At 54.5% G+C, this 25,274-nt stretch overlaps 1 protein-coding gene across 1 annotated transcript in view; it reads right to left on the bottom strand.

The window, feature by feature from the left end:
* ARNT2 (aryl hydrocarbon receptor nuclear translocator 2) overlaps positions 1-25,274 on the bottom strand; it is a 163,904-nt gene that overhangs the window by 6,349 nt on the left and 132,281 nt on the right. Inside the window, exons 13-17 of the mRNA XM_032469156.1 lie at positions 17,350-17,422; positions 16,365-16,488; positions 13,516-13,615; positions 10,589-10,727; positions 9,749-9,914 (exon numbers count right to left, since the gene is read on the bottom strand). Of these exons, the coding sequence (XP_032325047.1) occupies positions 9,749-9,914; positions 10,589-10,727; positions 13,516-13,615; positions 16,365-16,488; positions 17,350-17,422 (602 nt within the window). The remainder of the gene's footprint in view (positions 1-9,748; positions 9,915-10,588; positions 10,728-13,515; positions 13,616-16,364; positions 16,489-17,349; positions 17,423-25,274) is intronic.

The raw sequence follows: 25,274 nt of genomic DNA, 5'->3' as shown, positions 1-25,274 counted from the left end.
CACTCCGGAAGCCCCCTCGGCTCACGAGCTGCTCTTTAAAGGAACCTGGCCCCACCAGAGGAAGAGCTTCACGTCAGCACGCCCCGACCTCCGCTGGCCTCACTGCCTTTTGGGTAACTTGGCTGAAGCCACACACGGCGCTTCACAAGGCCCTTCCACGGGGGCCAAGAGCCACGCCCTTTCCGCCTGTCTCCTTGGCTGAGTGCTTCCTAGTACTGGCTGGTTCGAGAGGAAAGGCACTTGGGCGCAGCTCAGACAAGAAGACAGGTCTTTTCGTGGGAACTGGCAAATTAATTTGTAATCGAGAGCAGCCTTGCTTCTGTCTACACTTCACAAAGAATTCCCAATGGAAAAACGAACTAGGAAACACGAGCAGAATGTTGTTTAAAACATTTTAAAGATTCAACTCAAATGGATTGGTTTATCCTAAGGTGCATTAAGAGAAACTGCAAGAACTTTTTTCTTGTTCTGAGTCATGCAATGACATTTTGGAGGCAACGGGCTTACTGTCAAGCTCAGGGTGGCAGGACAGGCCCCATCTTGGCCCACGTGTTCTTTCAAGTCATGCTGACCACAGGCGGCCCCTCCCACCCGATGAGTGGGCACTGGGTTAATCTAGGGGAAGGCTAGACGGTATTCAGGGGGAAGATCAACCCTCTCTCCCTCCTTCTCTCTCTCTCACACGCACATCTTACCTACTGCCTGAGACATAAAGGGCTTTAATTAAACACATACGCATTCTTTAATGTCTCACCACTGGTGCTTTTCAAACTCCGCGTGATGATAGTTGGTAAAGGGCTCTATGAAATCAGGAAAGGATACAATTCCCTATTTCAGCACAAGAGGGATTTAAATCTACTGAACACATAGGATTCTGGGTTTTTTTTTTTTTTTAAAAAAAAAAAAAACACATCTGGCTTTGCTGAAATGGCTTTTCGTAACACTCTGTCATGAGACTCCGTGGGCCAGGAGGGACTCTTCATCGAATCGCGTCCACTGGCCTGATTTGGGAATGGAACAATCTAGAACAGGTCTGGTTCAGAACTGTGGCAAAATTAAATGTGCTGCAGCCCCAGCTGGAGCAGCGAGGGGAGTCTCACTGGACAGACACCTGCCCTATTCTGGAGACCCAAGAGGCCGAGCAGGAGCTGGACCACCTGTGGCTCGGAGGCAGGAGGGATGGACACAGCCACCTTTGCTGAGGCCAAGGCTGGGGTGGACTTTGGGGCTGTCCTCACATACTCAGAAGTGACTGCCTTTCAGGAGTCCCCTGGCTTCCTCTGGGATCTTCCTATGACAGTGATTCCCTGCTGGAGTCTTGCCCATCATGAATTAATTCTCTCAACCCTTCCTCTCTGTTGTGGCCTGACCTGTGTCCCCCAGATTGGTCTGTTGAAGGCCCAACTGTCAGTATCTCACACTGTGACTGTACTTGGAGAAAGAGTCTTTAAAGAGGCAGTTACGGTGAAATGAGCTCACGTGGGTTAGCCCGAATCAGTATGACTGGTGTTCTTACAAGAAGCAGCAATTCGGACACAGGCACACAGAGACAGAGGACCGTCTACCAGGCAAAAAGAGAGGTCTCAGAAGAAACCAGCCCTGCTGACTTCTTGATTTCAGCCTTTCAGCCTCCAGAGCTGTGAGAAGACAGGTGTCTGTGTTTGCAGTCACCCAGTCTGCAGTGCTTTGTATGGCTGCCCTGGCCAACTGGTACGCCCCACCTCAAGCTACGGGTCTACCTCTCCTTCCCTTTGCCATCAAACTTCTAAAGCCGTCCTTAACACAGCGTCTTTTCCCCTTTCCCTCCCTTTCCTCGACCTGCAATCAATCACTCTACAGCCACGTCTGTAATTCCGAGCCCAGCCCAGCAGAAACTCAGAGTTCTCACTGCTAAGCTCTCCTGGGTCTCCACACTCATGACCACCATCTCTTTGAAATTGTTCGGCTAGCTTCTCGGACTACATGTGATTTTGGTTCCCCCATCTCCTCTGCAACTCCTTGTTGGGTGCCCCTGGTTCTTACGTACGTCTCCGTCCCTTAGTGGCTGAAAGCAGAGGTGTGAGTGAGTTAGGCTTTCCTTTTCATCAGCAGACGAGACGGGGCAACCCTCCCATCCCCATGAACTAACTCATCTATTTATTCATTGGCACATGTTGCCCGAGCTCCGACTCTGAGCCAGGCTCCACACACAGGTGTACTGCACATACCCCAGGAAGCCAGACAGCTCCCATCTCGGGAAGCTCACAGCGTGGTCGGGAGAGAGGAGTAAACAGGTATTACCACGCAGTTGTGAGCGGCTCTAAGAGGGTTAAGCAGAGGTAGAACAGAAACTCTTAGCTCCCTAACCTAGTCATGCCAAGTAGAAAGCGCTCTTCAGAGACCTCACTCGAGACCAGAAGGGGCATGGCTAGTAGTTCCCTTCTTCACTTCTCTTCTCTGTAACCCCAGCTTCTCCCACCCATCACACGCCCATGGTTGGACGCCCCCCATGCCACACACCGTGCCATCTCTGTGCTTTGCACAAGCGCCCTCTGTTGTGTAAGTCCTTCCCCTTCTCTGTGCCTGCACGATTCACTTGTGCTCAAAGCCCTGATGGAATGTGGCCTTGCACGACCGTGACCCCCAGTCACCCTCTCCCCAGAGCTCACCTGCGGCCCTTGCCTGGTCTCTCGGGAGGGGCCCACCACACTAGGATGACTCAGGCTGTGAGTAACGTAAGGCAAGGGTCATAGCTACGTCCATCCCAGGACTTACTGAGTATAGTGCTTAGAATAAAGGAGGCTTCAACAAGTGTCTGCTGAAGGAAAGAGTAACAGAAGGGAAAGGGGAGAAGAAGGAAGAGACGTGAACATTCCTAAACTTTTATGTCTATTTGCATTAGCGGCTGCACAGACAGAGCTGCCTTGTAATGAAACAAACACACATTCCTTCATCCGTCTTCCTCAGTGACAGCCAGAGACAGGCACAGAGGAGCGGGGTGAAGACGACAGAAAGACGAACTTTCTATTTGTGTCTGGGGTTGATTCTGTTAATTGTAGATACAAGATTTCAGAATAAAAATTCCTAAACTTCTGAGAAGGGACATGCTCTTCTTAAATGTGTGCAATAGAAAAAAAAAATCAATGAACTGGACTGCTTTCGAAACGGCATAAGCTAGTTAAGAAGGGAGGGGACGGTCTTAGTATTTTTGGAGTCCTGACGATGTGCTAGACTTCGTGCTAAGTACTTCCCACACATCATTTCATTTCCTCTTCACTCTGACTCTAAGAGGTGGGTCCACTGTCCACATTTTTTCAGATAAGGAAATTGGGGCTCAAAGATGTCAAGAAATTTGCCCAACTCATTTAGCTTCTAAATGCCAGAGCCAGGGTTTGAACCTGGATCTCTTTGACCCTGAAGCCCACATGCATTCATTTGATACATCTGGTGTTTACAGTGAGCGCTTACTGTGCACCTGACACTGAGCAGTGTATTGGGGAGACAATGGATTGCAATGGTCCGATCCACTGAGAAAGACAGATGAATCATTAGGTAATTGGAATTGTTAAGAGGGCTTGCAAGGGAAGCCCAGGTAGCGTGGAAGGACAAGGGAGCGGGACCTAGCTCAGCTTGCATCTTCCTGGAGGAAGTTACATCCGAAGATGCCCTGCAGGATGAGATCACCAGGCGTGTCGGGGGACAGTTCAAGGGGAAAGGCCCCCACTCAGCCCCTGCTACTGAACTCTTTACTGAATTGCACTAGTGACCTTCCTGACTGAAAAATGAGTAACAGCTACAACATAGCTTCTCCCAGATGACAGAGCTGAGTGTCTCAACCTAAACCCTGGCCCTGGCTGACCAGCACTGCACACAGACAGTGAGCAAGGATGTGGATGGCCTGCCCCCAAGATGTACCCATAGCCTCTTTCTGGAAAAACAAAACAAAAAAACAACAAAAAACCAATGATCACCAACATCCTTCTGTTGCCTAATTGTTCCCAAAGCCACATGTATGGCTGCAAACCATGAGCTGGCGTCTAGCCAAGCTGTGCTTCTTTAGCTCCGTGGGCTTCCTGAGCAAAGCCTAGGCTGCCACAGCCCTGGCAGAAAGCACGGGCCACCTCCCAGGCCAGGGGTCCGAACAGAATGTACTACCGGGCTGCCACCAGCTGCGCCAGCTGCGTGGGCTTTCAGACCAAAGGTCAGAATCTTGAGGTGCCTGTAGATTCCTAGGTTGTAGAAGAAAGGGGACAGCATCTTCCTTGAAAAAAAAAAATTAATGATGCTCAATGCTATAATTTCACTCTTGCTAACTAACGCTTCCCTTGTGAGATCCATCTGATTCGGAAATTGCCCTAAGATTCAAGTTTCACTTGAAGTCCTGCTCAGAGGTCCCATGTGGTAGGGCTTAGCTCAGTGGTTCTCAAGCAGGGGTGGTTTTGCCCACCCCCACGCCCCCCCCCACCCCAGAGGACATGTGTCAATGTCTGGAGGCACTTCTCAGCGTCATTAAGTGAAGAAGCACTGGTGAGCGGCAGCCAGGGATGCTGCTAGACTCTGCATGAACAAATACAGAGTTATCTGACGTAAAGTGTCCACAGAGCTGAGGGTGGGGAACCCCGGATAAAGTCAGCGAGACCCCCAAGGGGCACCTTCTTCTCTTACAAGTGCCTTCCAGGCGGAGGACTCCCTGCGGTTCTCAGCCGAGAACTGCACCTCACAACAAGGATCACACACTTCCCATGATTTCTGGTTGAGATCTCACATTTTCATCATTAACTAGTAGGGGTGGGAAGGTCTATAGCTCCCTAAAATTCACTAGTAAGAATGCACGGGACTGAGATTTGGGGCAGGAGCTGGGGAGTGAAAGGGGCAGGGTGCCTGGAAACATTCCAGGTCACTGAAACCCCCTCTCTCACGCTGCTTCTGCTAGCCTGCTCCCCACCTCCAGTTATTCGTCCTATTTCTCACTGACAGACTCTTCAGACATTTCTGGAATGACAACCTTCCTCTCCAGAGCAAATCTGCTAGGGCAGCTGGGGCCGCCTGGGACGGACACGGCTCATCCAAGGAAGGGCAGTTACATGGTGGGTGTGTTTCTTGAGCTTCTGGATGCTCATCCTCAGCTGTCAGTGTCACCTGTTGTCACCTGAATTGATCTGTACTGCCGTGCTGTGATGCGTGTCTTGCGGGAATGAGGTGCTTTAGCTACCTCCTCCTACACTGAGAAGCACGTGGGGACAAGCAGCAATGGACAGTGCTGGTTTTGCTAAGTCATTGTCTCTGGAAGCCTGGTGGGAAGACATTAATGGAATTCAGCCCCAGCACGGAAAGGGCGCATGCGCACCCTCACAGCAAGTTGGGGAATGAAAGCCTGGCCGGCCACAGCACCTCTGAGCCACTTTCATTGAGCAGCTTGTGTGCCTGCCTCCCCAGATTTCTCCAAGAAACCGAGACATCAATGAGCAGATGCCTGGGGGTAGTTGAAACAGGGAAGTAACCAATACAGGGATCTGCATCATATAAATCTCTGCCAGTTATCCGTTTAATGCCTCCTACCTCTAAACCCACCCTTCTTCACCCTGCTTTGTGATACAGGAACTGGACCCTGTGAACATTGCTCCTTTGCCATCTGCTGCAATGTTAAGCTTTGTCAATAGAGGGTGCTGGAGAGACAGGTCAGGCATAGCCGAGGAACCGGCTTCTCTTCTGGTTCAAGTGTGTCTCCAGGCAGCGTGCAGAGGCTCAGTGGCACTCACTCTTCGGCAAGTGCCTCTATCACCCAGAGGGTGGCAAACCAGCCCGATTGCTGGCACTTTCCAGTGAAACCTCGGCCACCTGGTGGGTGGATCCACCAGTTCCGGTCCACCTGCACCCTCTAGCGAGTTTCTCTGCCAGCTGGCAGGCTGCTTCTGCAGACCAGCTGCAGCCTACAGCCTCTGGCAAGTCTGTTTACCCCCAGCAGGTTTGTGGGTCCCATGCTGGACACACTTTCAATGAGGTCTGAACGTCAGGCTTGGTGGAGTGGGGTCTCCTTCAAGTTCTCAGTTCCTTTCTCTCATACTTTCCCCCGGCCTTTGATGGGGAAGCTGCTCCCACGTCTGCTGTCCCTGGCTTCCTCAGGGTCCTCCTTTACCATCTTTTATTAGCTAAAAATCTTTATCACAAACCTTCGTGTTCCAAATACTGGTGTGGTTTCTGTGTCCTGCCTGGGCCCCGATGGACATAGCACCTTTCCCACTTGGCTTGTTAAGGAAATGAATGCTTGGAGTGGTCAGTGTGTCATGAACGGACCATGCAGCCTCCTAGTTCTGCTTCTGGACGCTGCAGTTCAGGTGAGACTAGACACTGGACCGGGTCAGACTGCAGTGGAGACTAAGGCTGGAAACGCAAACGCAGGAATAGCTCCAGGTAACTCAACAGACCTGAAGTGGAAGGAATGCTCCAGGTTGACTCCTGAAAGCTCCTGGAGCAAAACCGGCATGTGATTCACAGAAAGGGCTGGAACCCAGCCAGGGCTATTTCCTCATTCATCGGATGAACTCAATCCACAGAGCCATCCTGCGGGGTCCAGCTGCGGGTGACGTCCTTTTCAAAAAGGACATGTCCTGCTATTTCCCCTTGACCTCAGCCACCTGGGCCATCACAGGGTGACATTCAGCCAGGCCACTCAGCAGACACTCCCAGGCCCCTGCCTGCTTCAGTCAGCGAGAAGAGGGAGGTCAGGTCAACCCTGAGCTCAGGCATCTGGCCAAGACAACCAGCTGAGCCAGGTTCTGCGGGCGCTGCCATGCCTGGAGCCCCCAGGCCCAACCGACAGGTCTCAAGGCACCGCTGTCTCCCCCACACCCTTTGGGAGGCCCTGGGAAGCCACTCAGATCTGCACCTCGTGGGGCCAGGGTGGGTCCACTGCTAATGTAAACACTGCCAGTTGTTTGAATGGTTCCGTGTTTATTTAAAAATTAATGAAACTGACCTTTAACAGAGACTGCTCTGTCCCCTCTCCACTCACCCATTCCCACCTGCTCTCCTCCCTGCACCCCTTCCCACCGTGCTCTGGAGCAGCCATTCTTGTCAATCCTACCCTCAGGCCCTGCTCCCGATCACATACCCCCTTTTCTCTATAACCACAGCGTGCCCCTCCCCTCCACCAGGACTCCACTCCCCTGACGCCCTCTGGAGCGGAGTTTCACCCATACCCTACAGATCCCACGGTCCACCCGACTCTCCAGGCCCCCTGCACACCACGGTCCTTCACACTGATGTGAACTCTGACCCCTCTGCCTGGGCCTCCCCTGCCTGCACCGGTATGTCTTCTGGGAGCCTCCTCGCCACAGATGACGCTGGCGCCCACCCCCGTCGAGGTCTTCCTCCGCCCCAGCCTCCCCTCCCTCTCTCTCCTCTGCAGCCTCCTGTCCCCACTTCATCACCTGCCTGTCCCACCACAACTGGACTTCCAAACACATGCCAACTGCATCCTAATCCACTCACACTGCTTGTGCAAGGTTAACAAATGAGAGATTGATGGTAAGGCCCCAGGGACCGTCCCAGTCCTTAATTTCTCTATTTCATAGTCTCTTCCATGCACTCGTGGAAAGGGTTCTGGCCCCTTTCTCATTAATGGAAATCAGGGCACATCCAATTCCTGCTCAATTCTGAGATACCCTGAACGACGGATTAAACACGGTGGCAAGTACAGGGAGTAGTGATGGGAGCGGAGACTCAGACCGTGCTGCCTGGCTCCACAGGCTCGGTTCTGTCGCTGACCAGCTGGGGGGCCCTGGGTACGTTATCTGACTTCACTGTGCCTTAGTTTACTTATCTTTGAAATGGGAATAATCATGGTTTCTCCTGCTTCAGGTTCTTGTGAGCATTAAATGAATTTGTGTAAACTGCTGAGCACATAGCAAGCGCCAGTAAGAGTTAGCTGTTGTCAGAACTATCATCATCTGAGTGTGAGAGAGCTGGAAGACGGCTGTAAAAACGGCTGCTAAGCCTGGAGCCCCATTTGTGTGACCCTGCTCTTGGTCATCAAGTTGTGTGGTGGCCTCAGCCCAGGGCTTTGTCCTTCCTGTGTCCCATCTCCATTTGCACTTCAGGGTCCGGCATTTGCTCAGTGGAGACCAGACAGATGCACAGAGCCAAAGGCCCCAGATGGTTGCGGCAGGGCGTGGCCTGCCCGCCTTTCTTGTTAGGTCCACACTGAGATGCTTCTAGGCCTTCCCAGGGTGAGTGCCAGGCCCCCTCTGAGCCTCTCCGGACCCTGCTGCAAGGCCCTCCTGCCTTCCGCAGATCTCGGCTGCTGCACCTCCAGCACTGGCCCGCCTGTGTCCCTGTCCCTGCTGGTCTCCCCTGTCTTGGTCTCTGCACTGTGATCTTCTCCGGGTCAGAACTGAGTCTCCTCCCCTCTGTTTCCCAGGATCAGCACAGGGCCTGGCACCCAGGAGGGCTTGGTGAGTAGGTCTGTGTCAGAAGGGCCCTTGCTTCCAGGAAGGACCAGGGGCCCGCCCCCCGAGTGTGCCTGGGCCCACCTTCAGGCCCAGGCCCAGGGTCTCTCCACCCCCGGCGGAGGGAGCCCGTGCAGGGGCTGCAGGGGGGTGCAGCCCTCCGGGGAGTCAGTGGTTTTGAAGTAGAGCACCTGGCTGACTTGAAAGCAACTGCCTCGGGGCGTCTCCTTTCTAAAATCCAGCACTGTGCTTCTAAAAATCACTGAATCAACTGGCAAGGATATTTAAAGGCTGAACAGGAGAACCTGGTTACAAGTACGTGGGATTAACGCCAAAGGGCAGCTGAATCCAAGGAGAAGAGGCAGACAGGGAGCCGGGAAATGCCGTGTCCCGAGACCCAAGGGGCCAGAAGTGCCGCTGTTAGCCGTGGGGGCGCGGGGGGGGGGGTGGCAGCAGCTGACAGCTCCACAGCAGGGGACAGCAGGGGCGAGGGACAGGGCAGGGCATTTTCCCCAAGGCTGACACAGTTTAAATGGAGGCCTGTAACTCGCCAAATGGAAATTCAGATGTTGGGCTCAGCTTCGCTCGCCTGAGAGTGGCCCGCCCTGCAGAGAGACGCCCCCTGAGCCACACTGCTGGGTGTCCCCGTGGACAGCACTGCGGCAGGAGGGGCACCAGCACGGGCTTCTTACCGGCGCCGAGGTCCCCTCCGAGCCCCTCCTCTGTGACACGGGGCCCTCCCTGGGAGGGGGTTTGTTAAACACCTGCAGCATGAGCAGTGGCGGGGGCTCCTGGGACGTGCACCGGAAGGACCGCTTACTTAACCCTTTATGGCCTGAGGCTTTGTAAGCAAAGCTAGGCCAGATGCTCTCACATGGGATAGGGTCCCTCTTTTAATATTAAAAAGAGAGAGAGCTTTACAATGCTTACTATTTACACGATTTACTTACACGATTGGTCATCCCTCTAACCTATAAGTCTCTGGTTTTTTAAAACAAGACTCCAGGGTTTCTCACTTGGGTGACGTGAAAGTCCTTGCTAAGGGCCATAAAGGGTTAAAACAGCATTCAGGTGACATCAGCACACAGAAGTAGAGTCCCAGGGCCTTGAAAATGACAAAGTCAATCCACAGAGCCCAGGCCTAAGCAGCCAGTCTCTTGGGACAACACTGGCCTCCTTACAGCCAGAGAGAAGAAGCTTGAAAGCCTCCAGACCTGGTCCTAGGATTCTGGGAGCTTGGGGCTCCGACCCCCAAACTCAGAATGCTCAGAAAGCATCTTTGTCGGCTTTCCCAGGAATTCCTTCCCTCATTCCCCACCTACCGAACCCGGGAGTCCTGTTGGCAAGACTGGAGTAGGCGTTTCCGCTTGGCGAGGAGGTAGCCGGGCTGGACAGAGGACTGTAGGAGGAGGGGTCTGCCGGGTAGGTGTGGCTCGTTCCAATCCCAAAGGGAGAAGACTGGGTCTTGCTGGACTGAGAGGGGATTTGCTACAATCAGGACAAAGCAAAGAGACGGCAGGTATCACCAGCAGGTCCCCCACCCCAGTGCCCCATGGCCCAGGCTGGTCACTGCTGCCTGCAGGTACAGCCGGCAGTGGCAGTCCTGCTTGGGGTTGGTAGCGACTCCAGTGGCCCTTCTAGCCTGTGGGACACAAGGCCTTGGATCAGACCAAAGTGTGGGGCCCAAGAACCACGGGACTCAGGCCCTGGACCTTTGGGGCAGGTCTGGGTGAAGTTACCCTCAGGGCTACAATGATCTGGGTCCTATGCCTTCCAGTTACGGGGGCCTTGGCACTATGAATACCGAGAACTCCCTCAGCCCAGTGGACACCCGTCCTCAGGGGGACCGCAGGGAGCTGCACATGTCCTGGGGTTGGTGTTCTTATGCACTCCTGGGCCGAGGAAACAGAGGTCCAGAGTGGTAGGAGGCTGGCTCCTGATGGAGGGTCTCTGTGCATCTGCTCCCTCCCTCAGGTTCCCCAGGATGTCCCCCAGACTCAGCACCACTGCTGGGGACCCAGTTCTCAAAGTGCCCTTAGGGTGGCCGGTGCTCCAGTTCAGTGAGCTGACCCGTTCTCAAAGCCGGGGTCCCAAGAGAGCACAGCTCAGGTGCTCTGTGCCCTCTGAGCACCCAGGGGCGATGCCATCACCAATGCCCATACCTGTCCGGGAAAGGGTGGCCGACTCCCTGTCCACGCCACCTGACTCTGGTTTAGCTGCCGGGAGATCTGGGACATGTTCTGGCTCGTTGAGGAGGACGACTGGATGTCATTCACTCCGGGCACGTGAACCACCGAAGAGCTGCCAGAGAAGACAATGCACTTGTCCTGGGGAGGCGCCCCCCACCACGCGCCCGGCCTGCACCGGAGGCCCCTGGCGGGGAGCCCAGTCTCCTCTCCCCCAGGGCGCTGCCTGTCTCCCCACAGGGTCTCCTGCCCCCTCCTCTGTGCAGCCTCGATCCCGCCCTGTGTGTGTCTTTTGCTTTCAACAGATGATGCATAGGAAGGGGGAAGCTTCTTAGAATAAAAATCAGTCTTGGTTGCTCTTTGTGCTCTGGTTAATTTGTTCCTCTGGGGCACCTAGGAGGTTTAAGGATTGAGGAAATAGGACACAGGCTTTCAGAAAAAAGAGCCTGTCAGTGGAAGTCTGCTGAGGGGCCTGGGCCAGCCCCGCAGGGCATACTGCTGTTCACCTCTTCTGCCCCCAAGTTAACCTTCAACTGAAGCCAACAAGCCTCCATCCGCCGCCCACTGCACGTCCCGCGGGCTGTCCGCCCGCCCAGGCTGGGGCCCTGATCGCTCGCTGCCTCTACCGCTGGGCCTGCCCCAGCGAGGCGCGTCTTCCGTGAGACCCTCCCAGCTGCGCTAATTGCACAACGAGCCCCTCCCAGACGGAGAGCTGGGGGAGACTTCCGTTCCGCTTCAGGACCTTGCTCCTGCCTCGCTGGGACTCGCTCTGCACAAAGTGCTGGGTGCCCACGAGCGACTCAAGTGGGAGGAAGCGGGCTGATTGCGGAGGCTGTGGTGGAGGCGGGTTTTCAGCCGGGTTTTGAAGAGAGGCAGGTTATAGACCAGCAGAGAAAACGCGGCACGATCTTACTAACTGTATTACAGTGTGTTTTGTAAGCTGCCTGGCCCTTCTGAGAACAGGGCCCGGGGCGTCCCGGCGCAACCAGCGTCCAGGGGAAGGTCACTCGCGTCCTCCTGAGATCTCTGCCTCAGCGGCCGCCCTCCTTTCCCATTCTCCCGCCTGAGAGTGCGTGAGCCCGGAGGCCCTTTCCTGGTCCCTGTTCCCCGTGGGGGCCTCTCCTCCACCCCCTCAGCGCTCGGGGCCCTGGCAGCTCTGACTGAGGAGAGCCGGCGGCAGCACTGCTGGCCCTGGGGAAGGGGTCCTGGCAGAAAGCCCCCAGGCCCACCTTCTGTTTCTGTGACAGGCCCCGCACCTCCAGCCAGACCGCGTGTCTTGAGCACCTGCCTGTAGCCTCGCTCCCCAGGTCTGTGCCCCATGCCACCACGCCCCGAACTTCCTCCAGGACCCTGTGTCCTCAAGTCCCTCTTCCCCCACAAGTCATGAGTGATGGAGCCCAAACTCCTGAGTGCAGCACTCAAAGTCCCTGCAGCCTCATTCTGCTTCTCCCGGACTCGAAGCCTCCCCATAGCTCCTGCCTCCCAGGCTTCGCTCAGCACATCCCTGGTGCCTGCGTGCCCTGTCCCCTTGTCAGGTGGCACCCTGACTTCTGCCTCCAGGCCTTTCCCAGCCATGCTGCCTCAGGCTGCTCCTCGTCACCTCTGGCCTCTGCTCCGTCCCTGCTGCCCTTTGTCAAGACTGGAGGATGAGCAGCAAGTGTTACGAGGACTCGGTAAACACGGGCCCGGACAGAGGCTGGCGCAGAGCCTGGCACAGAACCACCGCTGGTCACCGCGCTGAGTGGATGAGGAACGCAGCAGCAGGAGAGAAGTCTGCAGCCTTGGCCAATGCTCAGCAGAGCTGGGTGACCGGCTGTGACTGTGGTTCAGGAACAGCTCCCTGGGGGCTGCCATCTTGTCCTCCTGTCCCCAGATCAGACAGTCGCTGCCTGTGGCCAGGGTTCCCCAGAGCCTCGGAACAGGCTGCAATCGGCGAGGCCCGGCTGCAGCGCTGGTCAGAGCCGCTCCAAGATCTCAAGCCTGCCGCTCCTGGGCACGGCTGGCACACTACCCGCCACCAGCCGTGGCAGGTAGGAGGTCCGTCCACGGACCAGTGTGGAAGCGAGAGCCTCATCCCGTTAGTGAGGGCAATCCCCAGCAGGCACTGCTCCCTGGGGTGGCTGGTCCCACCTGCCCAGCCTCAGTCCCTGCCTGCATCTCATCTGGAAACTCAGCTTTGGCCAAGTTAGCCAGAGAGTGGGCTGAATAGGGAGCCCCACCCTCCTGGGCATGGGTTTGGGGGCACTGGATGGGCTCTCATGAGTGCCCACACATTCTCCCTGAAGGCTGCCCATCTCTCCTCCGGCCATTCTCCCAGCCTCAGCTCCTGTTTCCCTGGCAGGCACTGGAGCCAGGCCTCGCCTCTAGTGGTGTTTTCGCTGCTTCCTCAATGACCTACAAGAGGCCCTTGATGCTAAGAACCAAGCCTCGGGAAGACCGGGCATCCTGCCTGTACCTCCCAGGAGTGGCCCTAAAGGCTGAGATCCCAGACATGGTGGGTGAAGTTGTCCTCTCCCTCTTGGAGATGGCCATGGCCTCTGGGAACCCGGGGACAGGGCACTTCCTGCTGCCTTGTCAGGTGTCCCCCGCTCCGCTCCATCTGGGTCCTGACTAGAGGCCAACTCACTCCCTTCTCCCTGGCAGGTACCACTACAGAACACAGTGGCTGGCACCCCTCACATCTGAGAAACAGTAACCGCCACTATATATTTATGGTAACTCACTGAGGGCTCTCAGGGCAGAACCAGAGGCACCAGAATCCTCAGCCTGGTCCAGGACCTACTGATGGGGAACCACGAGGTGATGTTTGCAGGATTTGCTGCACACAGAGCCAAGTTCTGAAACCCAGGGATTCAGTGGTGAGGGGCCTCTTTCTGCCCCCTTCCGCCCTCCCCAGCCCATACCTGAAGGCTTTCCCCGAGTGTCCGGCGGGGAACGGGCTTCCCTGGGAGTAGATCTGCTGGGTTCCCGCTGCCGAGGCTGAGCTCATCATCTTCTTCTCCGCTGGGAAAAGCAGAGCAAGGGTCACATTTGAGGGGCTCCTGCCCTACAGACCCCAGGGCAGGGAGCCCCGCGAACAGGTGAACAGGTGTGGGGGGTGGCACACACAAGCAGGAGGGCCCAGGCCCAGGGCAGTCCATCCGCAGGCGGCCTGCTCCCTCCCGGCCTCCGCACGCTTATCTCCCAGGCCTCCCTGCTCATGAGGGCCCCAGGCTGTCCTCTGCAGCTCTGAGGCCACAAGCCACCTGAAGGCAGGCCCTTCTGGAGTCGGGAAGATGAAAAGAACTAATGAGAGCTCTCCCTCAGATGCTAGTTTACGAGGTCCTACTCTCCCTGGTGGGAATGACACATCTCATGTTGTGTGAGAGGAAGCACAGAGCAACGGTTAGAACGACAAACTCTAAGGCCCAGCTCTGCCCTGTTCGTCAGGGGTGTGGCCTTGGACATGCTGTTTAACCCACCTCTGCCTCAGTCTCCCTATTGGAAAGACAGTGATCATAACAGAATAGGGGCTGATCTCAAAGCAAACAGCAACTAAATGTTTGCTCTCACCTGCTAGTGTGAAAGCTGAGGCTCAGTTTGTCCAAGGTCACGAGCCAGCAAGGGAGGACCTGGGGCCTGAGTCCGCGCCCAACCCTCCTTCTAGGGGCCCAGAACCCTGCCCGCCCCCGCTGCCCTCTCCCAGCAGGTGCTGACTGACATGGGCCAGGGACCGGATACCCTGGGGCAGCCCTGACCTGTGTTCCTTGACCTTCCACAAGGGTTTCTTGGAGAGGCAGAGCTCCTCATACAAGGGAAGACACTCAGGCCCACATAGGATGCGTGATATGATGCTTTTCTGCCACGACAGGATGGTTCGTAGAGAACTCAGCTCAGCAGTGTCTCCCAGAGGGGGAGGCTGAAGAAACGGGCTGAAACCCCAGCTGGGCTGCTTAGCGCTTACATGAAGAAGAGGGTGCTTTCTGTGGCAGTTTGAGAAACAGGAGTGGGAACGTGAACGCTCACTCCTTCTGGTAAGCTGAGGTGCCCAGGGCTCCCCAAAAGGCCCTCCCATTTCCCTAGAATCTTTATAAATATCAGAGATAAAATAGTACATACAAGAAATTTCTGTTTCTAGTTCCCCTGTCCAAAGCATGTCTGGATTTCTGCTGAACTGATCGGACTCTGGTTTTTATTTATTTTAAAACAGCTTTTGTATCTTCTAACAATTTTTATACTAATTCCAGGTGTTAGCAGTGTCATTTTTCATCACTAATTCTTTTCCAACTGATCACTTCCATTCTGGTGTCCCATATTTTGATTCATTTCCCAAACAAGCACAAGTAAGAAATTACTTCCAAGAAGTAGAAGTAGACAGTGCATGTCTGAGACGGTCTTTCTGTTTTTTGTTTGTTTGTTTGTTTGTTTTTTCATATATGAAAGCAGCTTGGTTGATGGAAAAATTTGGGGGCTACGTATTTTCCTTTGCTTTTTTCTTTTCTGTTGATTTTCCCCATTTTGTCATCCTTATGAGAAGGCGTCTATGTTTGTAGACTATTAAAATTTCAAATGGATTTCCCAGAAACGCTGGGGGTATCTGGTCAGATATTTCAGCCTTCTCTGGGAGGAAGGGGAACCTCTGAGATGTCCTATTGTTTCCTCTTTCCAGATGAAACTATATTTCCATGTTAAAAAGTCAAGGAAATACTGGTGCAGGCGAGTGGCCCTTCTGCACGGTCGGTGGGAACCGACAGCAGGGAGCTCCCTTGTGCTAACAGGTCTGTTTTCCGTCGGCAGCTGGACTTTATGTTGGGCCGGCACCCACTGCCCTCAGTGCAGGTAGCTCCAGTGTGCTCCCTGCGTTCTTAGCATTTGGTCCACAGCCAAGTGGGAATGAGGGCTGCGGTCTTCCGCCGCGCATGCTGGCATCAGGAGGACTGAGATCTGCCCTCTTCCAGCAGCCCGGGGCCTCTGTGTCCTCCGCTTGGCCCACGCTGTCCTCAGCTGGTTAGTCCTGGGAGGACACCACTGGGGTTCCCTTCCGGTCACGGCGTTTCCCACACTCCACTGCAGCCATGAGCTGGCTAGTTTCTCCCTTCACCCTAGTGACCATGAAGGGTTAACTGTGGAAAGTCCATGCAGTTGGAACTCAATGCAAGTGATTAAAATGATTTAGATTGTTTAATGATCTGGGGAGATGTTCATAACAAACTGTCATGTAAAAAAAGTAAGCTACCCAACAGTATGAGCTCAACTCTGTATATAAAAAGAATTTGTATGTGTAGGAAAAGACAGAAAGGATAACCTTGAAAAAGTTGAAGAAGATTAAATCCAGGTGGTGAGATGGTGGATACTTTTTATTTCTCTTTTTACTGCATATTTTTATTTTACAACATGGTCCTCTCTACATTAGAGATTTTTTTTTTTAACCAGGGCCACGTCTTCGGCTTGCTAAAACTAAACTGAGTAGTTTAAAGTTTAGAGTTAAAACTCTAAAATGAGTAGAGCTCATTTATTCCAATTCCTTAAATTTTGAAGATGAGATGTCAGAGGGCCCAGGCTGGTTGCCCCAGGGAACGGGGACGTGAGAGGCAAGACCGGGCTAGAGAGGCTCTGCCAGGACCGTGTACTTGGTGAGCCTTGTACACCCCGTAGCAGTCACTGTAAAGTCGCCCTCCGAGGCACTCTCCCTCAAGGCTGGCTGCCTCCAGACGGCCGGAGAGCCACGCAAAACCCCACACCCTCACAAGCTCAGCACCCTTTGGAAACTTACATGCACTGATTCCTGCAAACATCTCAGCAAAACGTGGATCTCGTTCCTGGGAGAAGATTGCATCTGCCTTTTCTACAGACTTTCCGGCCTCGTGAACACCAGCTGGAAGGTTGGGGACAGGAACCTGTTTGCACACGAAAACATGAGAGCACATCCCACGCGTGAGGCACAGACACCTGCAGCAGTTTCCCGTTCTCCTCCACCGGGGCCCCTCCCTCAGAATCGCGGGCATTTCCGGTTTGGACGTTTTGTAAGGGGGGAGCTTTCTGTAGATGAAAGCCAAGAACAGATGGGGTTGGGGTGTGAACACGAGGTCACAGGAAGGTCACTGGAGTCACACTGATCACTTGAAGGGAGATAAATAAAAATAATCAACTTAGTTTAAAGATCAGGAAAGGTGAACATAACGTTTAGTTTAAGAGAGAGGCCAAATACTAACACAAGCTGCGGGTCTCTAGGGCCAGAAGCAGTGAGAAGAGGACAAGAAGAGGAGAAGGGATGGGGGACGGGGGAGGTGGAGGAGGGATGGAGACAGTGCCGGTGAAGTGGGAGGCAGGGCGCGTGACAGGAGGATGTGTGCTGAGGGGCGCTCAGACCAAATGAGGGGAAAGCAGCGAGGAGGCTGGAGGGTGAAGGTTCAGGACAGCACTGGCCGGCCTCCGAATACGTGGGCACCAGAGGTCCTGCACAGCCTCTGATGTTCCAATGGGCCCTCTGATGTCCCAGGACCAGCTGACCACGGCTCACGGTGCTTCACCCCATCTTCACATATTTGTGCTCTTCATGGCTCAGCTCTGCATGGAAGAGTCACAGGAGACGCCCCCACCCCCAGCCCCCGCACCACCGGGGGCCAGATGCTCTGCACTGTGGGTGGAGGGAGCAACAGCACCTACTAGGCTGAGAGGCTCAAGCTAAGGGTTGAATTTAGTCCCTAGTCCTTTGGGTTGGAGACAGTTCCAACTGGGAAAGTTTTCCAGAAGTTCACCTGGGATAAGTCATAGGATGACAGCCCATCTCTCTGGTGCACTTCCAGCTCCGCCTGCTGCTGCTGAAGCTGCCTGTGGAACAAGAAGTCAGCAGAGTTATGCAGAACAGAAGTAGTGGCGACGGGGCTGAGCCAGAACTTCCCTGTGTCCCGGAGGCTTGATGGGCGACAGCTGATGCATCTCAGTTTTTACTGATTTTATTTTTTTAATGCCCCAAATCAAGGCTCCAAGCCTTGTATTTTACGTTTGGGCTGCCAGTATTTAGGAACTATGTTTTGATTCACGGCTTCTTGGCTAATGCTTGCCTATCTGTAAGCTGGTAGGAGTCGACATCACCCCCTCCAAACCTGACACTACATTTTCATAGTGGTTACTTTACCCCCAACCCCCATCAAAACTAAGAGACTGAAGTTTAGAGAGGCCATTTGGCTGTCTAAGCGGCTGACCAGCAAGTGGCTGGGACATGACAGAGCTGGGATCTGACCTAACGGGTCTGACCCTGCTGGCTCTGCTCTCTGCAGGCGGCCAGGATGCTCGACTTGGGAAAGAAAAAGACTCCCCAGAGGAGATGGCTGCTTTCCATTTCAAAGTATGGACACTGGGGTACTTTCAGGGGACAGTGGGCCTTGCTGCTCAGAGCCTCAAAATGGGGCAGGATGACGGGTCCTCTTCAACTCTAAATGCCAACAAGGATGGCAGGCAAGAAGATTATTGGCAAATTACTGACAAAAACCACACCCTCTCAACCCCCTGTCCATGAATCAATTTAAACAACACAGACCATTCAGGCATGAGCAAACACACATGGAATGTGCAGCATCTATACATGTCACACGTATAAACACACAACAAGCCAGTAGGGAAACATTTGCACCGTTAAAATAATTAAAGTAAGTGCCATTTAAAATAATCTCCACGTACCTCGAATTTTTCACCTACGAAATTGGGGAAAAACCTCGAATTTTTCACCTACTAAGTTGGTAAAAACATGCTTAGAGTGACGGCTTGGTGTTGAAACTACTCTGGTCACGCTCTGCAGAAGAGTGCGTGGATGCAGTCTTCCTGGACCACGGCGACCACGTTAGGAACTACAGCCACGTTCACGCTCTTCCAGGTGGTCACCCTGGCGGGGAGGGTTGTGCCAAGGAAATGATTCAGTGGCAGGAAACCAGAGCTACCCATGCAAAGTTGTAACAGGCGAGCGACTTTGTAAACTCTGTGTTAATTTGCTGAGTAAATATTCCACGGCCACCAACAGTGGCCACTGTGAAGACTCTCTGGAAACACCAGAGGGTGTGATGAACGTGTGGAAAAGTTCAGCACAGAACGTTATGTACGCTGTGATCGTAGCTATAAACAGCATGTCCTCCATGAGTGAACAAATTTCAGAACATGGAAAAAATATCTTAGGTATTTGTATTAACTGGACAGATTTTTCTTGTTTATTTTCACTGTCTATTTTGAAGCAAGAATGATCTTAGTGGGTCCTTTTGAACATCTTTGCCTCCAGCTTTTCTCACCCCTGGCCACGCCCTGGGCAGGGGGGCAGGGGGACTGCCCTGGAAAATGACTCACAGATACTTTTCCCTTCACTGAAGTGCACGGAGGGCCTCCTAGCCACTCCACAGGAAGGAAGGGGAGGGGACGGGCCGGTGTGGGCCAGCTCAGTCAGGGGGGCAGCTCCCTGCAGAGGGGCCACTGCAAGCTCACAGCTGGGTAACTGAACCTGGGTCAGGAAATGAGGATCTGGACGGCCCCACCCGGGGGGAGCTGTGTGGCTGGGCCAGGGGGCTGGCACAGACTGGGCATCCCCTGCGCACCCGCCCCACCCTCCCGAGCAGGAGTCTGCACTCACAGCAACTCACGTTAGCCTCACAGTGTGAGCCAACAAGCCTTGAGGCGGATTTTTTTAAAACTCCCTTTACAAGTGAGGAAACGGAGGCCTAGAGAGGCTACGGGTCTGCAGAGAATAGATGGCACTCTCGGAAAGGGTGGTCACAGAGGGCTTGGGGAAGGGGTCTTAGCAGGTATGGGCAGCAGTCAGGGAGACTCAGCTTGGATACTGAAGAACCCCAGGCCAGCAACTGTGCAGGGAAGCTGCCACTGTCCCCAGGGCTGGAGGGACAGGAGGAGCAGGTGGGGATTAACTGTCTGGGACAGGTGCAGCCCCTGTCCACCTTGGGAGGTGGCCACACACTCCTTCCCAGCCTCCTCTCACCCCACCGGCTGCGGCCTGCCCCTCTGCCGGCTGGATATCTGGAAGCCAGAGAGCCAGGGCGCTCACACCGTCCTGTCCAGGAGGTCCAATGTCGCCCCCCCTCCCCCGCTCCTCTAGGCACAGAACAACACAGAGTGAGGGAAGGTCTCAGAGGGAAACTCAAATGTCCACACAACCACCGGGCTGGTAGGTGGTGAAGACTGAGCAAGAAGAAGTTTTCTAACTCCGAGTGCAGGCTGTGTTACACTAGGGAAGCACTCCTTTCCCTGGCTCCCTCAGCTCCTAAGAACTGAGAGAACAGAGGGGCTGCAGTCTGCAGCTCCCCTGCCAGACCAGTCCTGGTACGTTGTGTCCTCGGACGGGCAACTGGCCAGCCTCCATCTGACCCCACCGTCCTGGGGAGCTCACTACTTTCCCAGGCAGCCTCCTCCATGTGCAGACAGAAACAATATAAAAAGTCTGTCCCTTAAACAGCCCAAACCTACCTTCCTACAGCTCCCAGTTTGAGTTTCAATTCTGAACTGGGGAAACACAAAATCAGCTGAATTCTGTTTCTAAACTCTTTTTCTCGGCATTCAAGGACATGTACAAGTCAAATACGACTCCTTCCTTCAGCCATGCCCCACCTGGTGCCCCTGGCGTGGGCGAGGGTCCCCCCATAAGGAAGGACGTCCTGGAAGAGGACCCCAGTTGGAGGACTGGGTGTGAACAGTGTATGTAAAACTAAGCCTGGGCGGGCTGTTTTCAGGGAAGTGTGCTGAAATACCCATGCTGCGCTCCATGCTAGGCACCGGGGGGAGAGGATGACTCAGAACCTACGTGGTCCCTGCCCTCGGGGAGCTGACAGCCTCCAGGGGCGGACGGACAAGTTGGCCAGCAGCTGCAGGATACTGACGTGGGAAGAAGAGTTTCTATCTGACCACACAGTATGTCTCCTAGTCTTGGTATGAGAGCCCAGGGGAAAGGCTAAAGATAAAACCAGCAACGTGTGATTTTCCACCAGGCAGCCTAAGCGCATACTTGTAACACCAGGAAACAGGAACACTAAAAATAATTTTCAAAAAAAAAATTTGATCTTTCAAAAAAGTTTAAAAGTACCAATATAATCACCAATAGAAAAACCATAGCCTTCTATATATTCTTATTCTTACCTTACAGTTTTGCTTTGTTTTATTTTGGTTTGCACCTGAGGGGACTATCATCTTCCATTTGCAGAGCCTCTAAAATCTGAGTGTAGTACTCAGAGCCAGTACTCGGCCAGTATTTTCACATCTCTGCAAAAGTCCCATTTTACAGATAAAGAAAGTAAGGCTCAGAGAGTTTCAGTGATGTGTCTAGGGTGCCACTGCTCTGTATGACACAGTCAGGATTCAAAGCCAGGTCTGCCTGACTGGAGATCCTGCACAGAAGTAACAGGAACCATCATTCCCGGCCTCCTATTTCAGTGCTGTGGGCCCAACAAGATACCATCTTGAGCTATCAGGTGGGAGAAAAAAAAAATTGTGCTTTGGGACTTTTGTGGGATTGGAGCAGTGAACTCCCCTCCATGGCAGGCTTCTGTGGGCCACCCACCCTCTCTTCCTTTCACAAGTTTCCCAGAACCCAATCTTCAACCCGTATGTTTTTTTTTTTCCTAGGAAGTAACCACCACTCGTGGCTCGGCCTTGGTGTCCAGACCAAGTCCAAAATCTCGGCGTGTGGGCAATTGTGCTGCTGTGCCCCGGGTGCCTGGCCAAGAGGCGAATGGGACAGAAACCCAGCTCAGTCCAGTGGGCGGGCCGCGAACCCTGGTGTGGGTCTGCAATGCAGGGAGCAAAGGTGAGGGCTTCTAATTTGCGCAGAAGCGTGGTAAGGGTCAGAGACATAAGGAAGGGGATTTGCTCTCAGCTCCGCTGCTTTGGGGGCCTTTAGACCACAGAAAGCTCCTTTCACCGGGATGTAGAAAGAAAAGAAAGTCTCAGCCTTGGCTGGCAAGCCCCCAGGATCCTAACCTCACTCCCTCTGTGGTCCGGACATCAGCATCCCTGTCCCGGCCTTTGGTTTCCGCTTCCACAGCTGAGCGCATGTGGAAGAAGTTCTGCCCTGCGGGCTCCCCCCTCCTGAGCAGAGACCTAAGGGGCCTTCTTGGACATTTCATGGCCATGGAATAAAAATAAACCTTTGGTGTGCTTGCAAATTCCAGAGAGGGAGAAACACAGCGGCTCAGTTGAAAGCTGACCGACAGCACACGCGAGGGAACCGGGCTCCCACTGCAGCAGACCTGCTGCCCCCCCACCCCCGTTAGCGGAGGGACAGGAGCTGACGGTTAGAAAACAGACGCCTCAAGCCTGGGCTTCCTGTCAGCGTGGCCTCCCTGTGTCAGGAGGTGCAGGATGCTGGGCAGATGCTGTCAGTTATCTCTGATGCTCCCAGGACCAAGGTTTTTACTCAGCCTGACTAAGTGAGCAACCAGCCATTGTGGGGGCATTCAGAGGCAGCATGGGATCACATCCCTGGGAGTAACCGGAATCCAGCTCAGAGGCATCTCGGGGCTCGGCCAGCTTAGCTGACCAGAGGGAGGCTAATAATACCCACCACTGACTGATGCCTGTGCGGCGGGTTGGGGCTGATCTGATCAGCGACAGGGAGCAGCAGTGAGTGTGGTTTTAGAGACGGCTTCTGGGGCCATGTGGTTTGGCTCGGCGCGGGCTAGACGGAGGGCAGGAGAACAGGCCAGGGTGGGGGACGGATGATCACCTGGCAGGTGGCAAAGGTCTCAGACATTGGAGAAGAGGCAGAGGAGGAAGAGATGGGCCAGACAGAACCTGTGGGGCCCAGTTCTCTGCCAGGTTGTCTGTTGCAGGTGGATGAGAGGGTGGGACCCACGTCAAGTCCACGCTGGGGCATGGTGACAGGGGGTTTCAGCCCCTTCCTGACTCTAAGCTCTGCAGAGACTGGGAATGACACCTTCCTTGTAGGTCCTCCTTAATTCCTTTTACTCCCTGCTCCCACATCCTGACAACCCTTGGCCAGATGAGCTGGGCCCAAGGCAGCCATCCCTGAAGACGTGGGGGCATGGACCATGGGCTCTGTGACCGCAGGTGCGGTGGACTTTAAAGGACACACACACACACACACACACACCCCAGCACAACATGCAGGTGTGGTTCTGAAGCCCTACAGCGGTGTAGGAAGGCGCCGTCACACAGAGGGCTCGGCCTCAGCAGAGCCGAGGGAAGATGTCGGTCCTTCCCTACAGAGCTGCTGGACACAAGAAGCACAGGCCTCAGGTCTGCAAGTGACCCCCGCTCAGCAACAGCCCTCGGCTCATCTCCCCGAAAGAGTGTCGAGCCCGAAACACCACGACGTGGGCACGTTCCAGAGTGTGCCACCAGAGTGTGAAATGGGAGCCTGTGTTTCCTGGGCTTCGTTCCATTTTCCTACTTCAGTGTAAAAGGAAAAAAACACAGAAGTGATAAAAAAGGCCTTCTTTTCAGCACCTTCAACACAAATGCTAACCATTAAGACTCCATTTCTCTGGGAAGTTTCTTTTGGATGCTCTTGACCTAATGCAACTGGGGGTTGGCAATTTTTTCCCCCAAGCACAGAGCACGTAAGCACCTTGCCGACGAGTCTGCCCACTGCTGGCGACGCGGAGCCAAAAATTTGAAGCGGGGCTGACTGTTCACATCACAGTTGCCACTGCCCTCTGCTGTCCACAGTTAACAGTTCCTACCATCTTTGCCCACTAAAGTTCTTCCCGTCCAGCAGACAGTAGTTCAGGCCTCTGCTGTGAGTCTGTGCATTGGGGGGGCATCCTCACCCCATCTAACCTAGCTGCCAGGAGCGATCGCCCCGAGGAGAGATGTAGGGGCACCCCCAGGACAGAATGCTCTGTCAAAGCTGCCTGACTTTCAGGAAAAGAAATCAAAGTCTCTGCTGGGGACTGCTTTTAGAAGGAAGGTCTTCACTTTCCTTCCAGGCTCCTCTGCAGCGCTACCTGCCAGGGATGCTTTCTCGGAGGCCCTGGGTGGAAGTGTTAACTCTCTACCTCCCCTGTCCCTCCCTTCTACCGCTTCTCACACTCCCTATGTGACAGGGGCCCTCCGGGGTGGCAGGGACCATAACAGAGGCACCCCGAATTTACTGGACAGCTGGCACACGCCCATGTCCCCTCACGGGGTTCAGTGGCTACCTGCTGTGTTGAACTGAGTTGCACGAAAGGCAATTTTGATGGCTGAAGCTTGTGTCCATGTTGAAAATGAATGAAGAATGATAAAAATGCAAAAATTCCAAAAACATAAAAGAGGGGAGCTTCAGCCTGCCCTTCTGACCCAAGTCTAGAGGACTCTGCCTGGTCCCAAGCCCTGAGCCGTGGTCTCTACCGTGGAGGGTGGCCCGCATTTGCTGTAGGAGGACTCCAGAGACAGGTGGGACTTGGGCTTGAGAGTAGGGCAAGGGCTGGTCCCACCACCTCCTGAAAGTTTCTCTCAGCAACAGGCAACAGACACCAGGCACCATGTGCACACATGCGTACACACACACACACACACACGGCTGCAGGAAGACCCGGAAAGAGCACAGGCGTGGAAAAGGAGGAGATGAGGCAGACAGGGAAGAACGGAAGGGAGGAGGGACAGGACCGTAAGAGGAGGTGGCTCTCACCAGGAGCCAGTCAATATGTTGGCATCACAAGGGTGAAAGTTCTAGAACAGTGCTCGTGGCTCTGAATGTGTGATGGGCTTGCCCATCCCCACGTCTCCTGGCACAGGCAGCTGACGCGGCCGGAGGGGCAGTGACAGGAGGTATGAGCTGGCGGATGAGCTGGGGCTTGAACAGATGCTAAGCAGACCTGTTGCTCTTGTGCTTACTTCAGCCTCATCCCCAGGGCTCCCGCTGCCCACACCCGGCTCCGGGTCAGTGAGAACACCTGCCACCTCCGTCCCCCATCTGCTGAACACAGAGGGAGCCACGGGAGTCTGAGCCCGTCTAACACTTCCCTGGGTCCTTAAGCTGCACCATCTTGACCAAAGCCAGGGCCCGACAGAGGCCTGGCACTAGGGGGCGCCTCTCTGCTCCCTCTCCTGCGCACGTTGGGGGCTGTGGGAGAAGTAAAAACCCCTCAATTTGACCGAGTTTACCAAGCAGTGACTAGAGAAACCCAGACATTAAAAAACAATGCTACCTTTTTGCGTACCTGGATCTATTACTTACTCTCATTTGCTCCTGCTACTCTTACAGCCAAGAAAGTCTCGCCTGGAAGACGGAGATGTAAGAAGAGTCAGAGCACCAGGCAGGCCAAGGGATGCAGTGCAGAGAGAGGAGCTGGTCGGACAGTGTGGGGAGAATGAGCTGTTGACCTGGGCTCCTAAGCAAGCTGGCACGGCCGGGTGCCACGGCCAGGCAGATGGGGGTCAAGAAGAGATGAAGGGTGAGGGGCTCCAGCAGAGACGCGTGGCAGGGCCAGCTGGGAGGAGGGCAAGGACGAGTGGCAAGACGGGGGCTTTCTAAGATCAAGAAGCCACACGCCTAGGAGAGGAGGAAGCCTGTGGCGAGGGTCTGGGTGAGGACTCGGGCCTCCGAAGGAGACAGAGGATGTGCTGCAAGTTTGAAAGGAACTGGAGGGCTGGGCCCTGGAGGGAGGAGGCCCTGCCCTGGCGGGGAGCCAGCGCCGGAGGAGGGGAGGGGACAGAGACAGACACCTGCAGGAACAAGGCGCGGTTCATG

Source organism: Camelus ferus, chromosome 27 (genome assembly GCF_009834535.1).
Source record: "Camelus ferus isolate YT-003-E chromosome 27, BCGSAC_Cfer_1.0, whole genome shotgun sequence".
NCBI classification, from domain to species: domain Eukaryota; kingdom Metazoa; phylum Chordata; class Mammalia; order Artiodactyla; family Camelidae; genus Camelus; species Camelus ferus.
The sequence above is the reverse complement of the archived record's forward strand: the minus strand, read 5'-3'. Positions and strand labels throughout refer to the sequence as shown.